This window comes from Dicentrarchus labrax, unplaced genomic scaffold (genome assembly GCF_905237075.1).
Source record: "Dicentrarchus labrax unplaced genomic scaffold, dlabrax2021, whole genome shotgun sequence".
Classification (NCBI taxonomy): Eukaryota; Metazoa; Chordata; class Actinopteri; family Moronidae; genus Dicentrarchus; species Dicentrarchus labrax.
The window spans coordinates 25,123,045-25,129,105 of NW_026136722.1; the positions used below are offsets into that span (position 1 = coordinate 25,123,045).

The window sequence follows — 6,061 nt, forward strand, 5'->3', positions numbered from 1 at the left end:
ATGGATTCTTCAGCTGATGGAAGGGATACATGTGTGAGAGGAAGAGTTGGTGTGTTCTGCTGATGAATGAAGATGTCTGATTTTGTTAATGTGCCTGAAAGATGTGGACTCTAATGTTAGAATGAAATGCAGTGTTCCTGTGCTACATCCCAAATTCTCCAAAAACACACAGTGACACTGAAACTGATGCTTAAAAGCTTTAATGCAGAGGATTTAGTCGACCAAACCAGAGTTGATGTTGAACCAGTGTAAAGGACAGTTCAACAGGAGGAGAGAAGCTATAAAGAGTTAGGCGGGCTGTCAGGCGAGAAGACTGGACATCTTCAACTTTATGGGCGCTAGCGGCGGTGGATGTAGTCATTGATGAAGCGCAGATGTTTGGACACCTGGGTGAAGATGCCAGGACTGCCTGGAAAAGTACAACCGTTGAGACTCCCGTAGCTCATGACGCCCGCCTGCACGAAGCCACTGCCTGCACGACACACCAGCGGGCCGCCGTAATCCCTCTTTGGAAGCACAAAACACTGAACACATACACACTGAATGAGTGAGTCTGTCCACTTTGGATTGTTCATTTCTTATATTTAATTTTCTTCTTGTTCCTGCAGTGTGATGTTTGATCTTCGCTGTGCAGAATGAGGTCTGTGGAGTACTCATTCTGCAGTAAAATGGGACCTAATTTATTATTATATATGACATTATTGGATTGTTTATACAGATGCATCAATGCCTACGTAGTATTTTACTGTTCAAGGTGTTGGCTACTCTATGTACAGTTAAGCAGTGTAGGCCCAGTGCTTCTGAGCCCAGCAGGGGCCATGTCTGTATCCAAGAGACCTGTTTTTATGTTTCAGCTGATAGTAAAAACTCACTTTGCAGGTGTCCTTCTCTCCTGCCATGTTCCCTGCACACATCATGTCAGCAGTCAGCTTAGGATACCTCACCTTACACACAATCTGAGGGATAATGGGAACCTTCAGCTGCTGAAGGATCTCCGGATCCAGCAGTAAAGCTGCAAAGACACACACACAGCATCCTAGTTATTGCCTTTTTGTTAATGAGAATTTAAAATTGAGATAGGCGGTGTGTGTGTGTGTGTGTGTGTGTGTGTGTGTGTGTGTGTGTGTGTGTGTGTGTGTGTGTGTGGATTCATTTGTCCTTGTGTGTACTTACCATAATTCCCAAAGTTCCCCCAGCGAGTGAACCAACACTCAGAATGAATCGAAGGTGTCGTCGACGCTGGGCAGACTCAATGGGGCGACATTCGCTGAGAATGTAATCTTTCTCTTCAGCCTAACCAGAGCGATGTCGTTCACGTAGCCATTGCCCACCGCTCTGTATTCATCGTGACGTATGACATGAAGTATGGCCATGTAACGTTCAGCTGCCTTTTGCAGGTTGTGTGAGCCGACCCAAACAGCCGATCGACGCAAATCAGCCTTAAGCTTACTGGCAACACAAACACACACATATTATATATATTATATATTGTTTTCTGCGTTGATAGAAGATCATGGACAGTAAAAATCCCAACACACACTACACATTTGTATTCTAACATGCCAGTAGGTTCAGCAGAAGTGACACATTTAAATATTAGGTGAACACAGTGGAATTTAGCAGCAAAAGAGATAGATATTTTTCTCAGGAGTTGATGGAGACCAAAAACGGAGCTAAAAGACTGAATATTGGATATCAGGTGGCTGCAAACAGAACTCCAAATGACTGCTGTACCGTTTAACATTATTTACCAGAATGATAAACTCTGCTGAAGGCAAGCATTTCCAGCTATCTGCTTCAACATCAGCAACATGTGAGTCTACGAGCTGCTTATCTTCACACCCAGCACAGCCTATAAGTTACACGTACTATCACTCTTTGCTTTATCTAAATGCGGAAGCCAGCGCGTTGACTCATAAGTCAGGCTTCTTTCTGCTTTTATTGCATGTTATTCAGAGGCCAAGTGTTATTAAAAGTGATTACTAATATATATATATATATATATTTATATGAATCCAAACTTAGCCATTTAGGCCCCTGTTCACCCCTGGTTCCTCCCTCTCTGAAGCATTGTGTCCACATTTTGTTGCCTTTAAGTATGTATCAGGTCCACTTCCTTATATGTTGCCCAGAGACAGAGAAACTAACCTGTACTCATATTGGTGGTGGTATTCTGGAAATGTAGTTGGACCCCTTTATTCAAATTTAGCTGATATAGCCAACACTGATTACGGTATGTAAGGTTATTTATTAATGAACAGATACAAATTTGGCATTTGAAGATAGCTAAAATGGATTCTTCAGCTGATGGAAGGGATACATGTGTGAGAGGAAGAGTTAGTGTGTTCTGCTGATGAATGAAGATGTCTGATTTTGTTAATGTGCCTGAAAGATGTGGACTCTAATGTTAGAATGAAATGCAGTGTTCCTGTGCTACATCCCAAATTCTCCAAAAACACACAGTGACACTGAAACTGATGCTTAAAAGCTTTAATGCAGAGGATTTAGTCGACCAAACCAGAGTTGATGTTGAACCAGTGTAAAAGACAGTTCAACAGGAGGAGAGAAGCTATAAAGAGTTAGGCAGGCTGTCAAGCGAGAAGACTGGACATCTTCAGCTTCATGGGGGTTTAGACCTCAGCCGAGGCTTCCTCGCTGCGGTGGATGAAGTCCTCGATGAAGCGCAGTTGCTTGGACACCTGGGTGTAGACGCCAGGGCGTTCTGGGAGACCACAACCGTTGGGACTCCCATAGCTCATGATGCCCACCTGCACGAAGCCACCGCCTGCACGACACACCAGCGGGCCGCCGTAATCGCCCTTTGGAAGCACAAAACACACACACATACATGCTCACTGAGTGAGTCTGTCCACTTTGGATTGTTCATTTCTTATTTTTAAAGCCTCACTCTACTCAGAAATCAGTTGTTCTTCTTCTTCCTAGAGTGTGATTTTGAATGATGTATGTGCAGAGTTTGACACTAAAAGAAAGTTTTCACAAATAATACCAAAGATAATTTTGTTTCATTTGTTGTGGTGTTACATTTAGTGAAGAATTCACTATGACTTGTTCCGGACTCGAACTTTATGAATTGGGACAACTTTCAAAGTTCAAAAAGAGCTGATTTTATGTTTCAGCTGATAGTAAAAACTCACTTTGCAGGCGTCCTTCCCTCCAGCCATGTCCCCTGCACACATCATGTCAGAAGTCAGCTCGGGATACCTCGCCTTACACACACGCTGAGGGACGATGGGAATCTTCGCCTGCTGAAGGGTTTCCGGATCTGACAGTAGAGCTACATAGACACACGCACACACACACACACACACACACACACACACACACACATAGAAAGAAGTGATATTTCTATGGTTAGGGCTGTATTTATAGGATGAGGTTTTGACAGATAGTGGGATCCATGGCCTTTAAAAGAGTTAAGAAGTTTTATACTAACTCTGTCAATAAAAAAGCAGCTGTTTAGCTGAGCTTAGCAGAAAGACTGGAAACCTATCAAACACAAATCATTTTTTAAAGCAGAGCATTTTTATGTCTTGGACAGGATTAGAAGAAGCAGATTTGATTTGTAAAAGTTTTCTGAGGAGTCGTCAGCAAACAGTCCAACATAAAAAAAATGCAACTTTACGATCAACTTTATAAGTTGTTGTTGAGCTATTTCCCTAAAAAAAACATTTGAGCAGATTTGTTGAGAATATAATTGAAACAGCTAATCCAACTATATGGACATCCATGGGGAAGTGGTAGGGTACTTCGATTCATGACCTCAGTGTTTCTAAAGTCTTGGTTATTGCCATTTTGTCTATGAGAATTTACAATGCATGCATGCGTGTGTGTGTATTCATTTGTCATTATATGTGTACCTTATAGGCTGCTTTATATACAAAACTTACCATTAGTCCCAACGTTCCCCCAGCCAGTGATCCAACACTCAGATGATGAATCGAAGGTGTCGTCGACGCTGGGCAGACTCAATGGGGCGACATTCGCTGAGAATGTAATCTTTTTCTTCAGCTTCAGCAGAGCGATGTCGTTCACGTAGCCTTTGCCCACGGCTCGGTAGCCATCGTGACGTATGACATGAAGTATGCTCATGTAACGTTCAGCTCCCTTGTGCAGGCTGTGTGCGCCTACCCAAGCGCCCGATCGACGCAAATTATAGTCAAGCTTACTGGCAACACAAACACACACATATTCATTGTTTTCTGCATTGATGGAAGATCATGAACAGTAAAACTCCCAACACCCATTTGTATTCTAACATGCAGGTAGGTTCAGCAGAAGTGGGACATGAGTTACATATATACGTATATAACACTGCCTTGTTTTTCCATTTGACTGGAAAGTTATAAAGCTATAAAAAGCCCAACTGTAGTCTACCTAAGTTACTGAGCACCAAACAGGAGACACATTTAAAGACTATGCAAGTGTTTCTTTAATGGCTTGTTTCTGCTGCCCCCAAGTGGCCCAAAAAAATCAGTTACAGCAGGTTTAAATAAATCTAACTGGCTGTCGCCTCATATCTTGCAAATGCTGTCCCACATTAGAGGATCACACAAGAGACTAGAATGATTAAGTGTATCTAGCTGTTAAAGCTGTTACATCATATCATATCATATTTCAGTGTTCAGAGATGTATTTATTGATTAGACAACAGTACACTTGTACTTAGTTTTGTTGTTATATATATTATTAATAATTTTCAAAGGCACTGTACATTGACCATTGATTAAGGTATAACGGATAAAAATGCATTTTAAAGTACACAATACTTTGAAATTAATAATAGTTACGGCCCCCAGTGCCTTGCTAATAACGTGCTCACTTTTGCTGAACCCCCACATTAAAGTCCATGGGTTGCCAACATGTTGTCAATCATATTACCCTCTGTTGGGCCATTAAAGGCAGTATAGTGGCATTGATACACCTACGATGCCTACAATACTCAAAGGTCTCGTTACTATGGAAGATTGTTAGGGTCATGTGAAAATAAACACAAACACTTACGGATCCCAGCAGTGTGCAGCAGTCAGCAACCACTCACTGTTGAGGATAGTGGCGCCACAGCGCCACTTTTTGATACCATCAGACGTGATGTTTAGGTGGACCATCCACGGCCAGCTGCCCTTTGCAGCGTCCTGCCCTCCGACGATGGCGCTCCTCACCTCAGCCCCAAACAAACCTACAAAAGCAACAATGTGAAAGGTTAAAGGTGTCCTGTGGAGTTTCTGGAGCAGTGCTGCAGGCAGTAATGCATTTTTAAACACAGTGATCAATCTGAGATGTGCAGCCACCACCATTCGTTAAAGAAGTGCCAGTAAATATGATTTATAATTACAAAGCAATTTTACTGGTTTTGCCATAATAGACAAGCTTTTGGCACCTCATCATCTGTAAAAGTGTTTATCAATAAATCAATATCAAAGCATAAATTCTACTAGTAAGAGTGGTCCACAAATTAAATAAATCAACACATTATCTTGATACTAGAATAAAGTTCTTAAAATGTCAACAATGATGTCTATCTTTCTCACCTCCGGTGCTGTGGATGAGTACCAGCGCAGTGAGAAGTCTGTGGAAAGCCATGGCTGTGACACAGTGGATCAGAGGCTCTGCAGACTGCGAGTTAGCAGCTGCAGGTTTATATGCACAAGATCAAATTCTTATCAGCACTATCAGCCTTCCTTTTTCCTCTCAAACAACGTGTGGAAAGTACACGTACAGTTTTAAGGTACTGGTACTTTGCTTTAGTAATTCTCCTTTAAAGCTTTATACTTTTGCTCCACAACACATTGGAGAGAAATATTCTGCTTTTAATTCAAAGATGTATCTCAGAGTTGTTGTACTGTTGGTTATAAGTCCAGGGCATAGAATATGATCAATAATAATAATAATAATAATAATAATAATAATAATAATAATAAAAGAGATGATAATTATTATTTTTTTATTTTATTAAGATTTTGTCTACTCAGACTACAGTCCTATATGTTGTTGTATAACACTTTATTTTTACCTCCCTAATTTATAGGCTGTATATAAACAC

At 41.2% G+C, this 6,061-nt stretch overlaps 2 protein-coding genes across 2 annotated transcripts; both read right to left on the minus strand.

Annotated features, from left to right (window-relative positions):
• Positions 1 to 184: 184 nt before the first annotated feature.
• LOC127356803 (serine protease 27-like) lies at positions 185 to 2,158 on the minus strand. The gene is made up of 3 exons (XM_051388825.1): positions 2,149 to 2,158; positions 873 to 1,012; positions 185 to 524 (listed from the first exon to the last, which is right to left on the minus strand). Exons 1-3 carry the CDS (start codon positions 2,156 to 2,158, stop codon positions 339 to 341), a joined length of 336 nt encoding a protein of 111 aa, XP_051244785.1. The 3' UTR covers positions 185 to 338.
• Positions 2,159 to 2,475: 317 nt separating this feature from the next.
• LOC127357031 (tryptase-2) lies at positions 2,476 to 5,665 on the minus strand. Its single transcript, XM_051389196.1, has 5 exons — positions 5,550 to 5,665; positions 5,023 to 5,197; positions 3,909 to 4,186; positions 3,156 to 3,295; positions 2,476 to 2,819 (listed from the first exon to the last, which is right to left on the minus strand). Exons 1-5 carry the CDS (start codon positions 5,599 to 5,601, stop codon positions 2,631 to 2,633), a joined length of 834 nt encoding a protein of 277 aa, XP_051245156.1. The 5' UTR covers positions 5,602 to 5,665; the 3' UTR covers positions 2,476 to 2,630.
• Between the last annotated feature and the right edge of the window lie 396 nt (positions 5,666 to 6,061).

Excerpts from the sequence above, each read along its gene's own strand:
- LOC127357031 (XM_051389196.1), bottom strand. The coding sequence starts at position 5,601 with ATGGCTTTCCACAGACTTCTCACTGCGCTGGTACTCATCCACAGCACC. Across the intron at positions 4,187-5,022 it reads GCTGCACACTGCTGGGATCC|TAAGCTTGACTATAATTTGC; the intron begins GTAAGTGTTTGT and ends TTGTGTTGCCAG. Across the intron at positions 3,296-3,908 it reads GGGGAACGTTGGGACTAATG|CTCTACTGTCAGATCCGGAA; the intron begins GTAAGTTTTGTA and ends GTGTCTATGTAG.
- LOC127356803 (XM_051388825.1), bottom strand. Across the intron at positions 525-872 it reads GAGAGAAGGACACCTGCAAA|TGTTTTGTGCTTCCAAAGAG; the intron begins GTGAGTTTTTAC and ends GTATGTGTTCAG.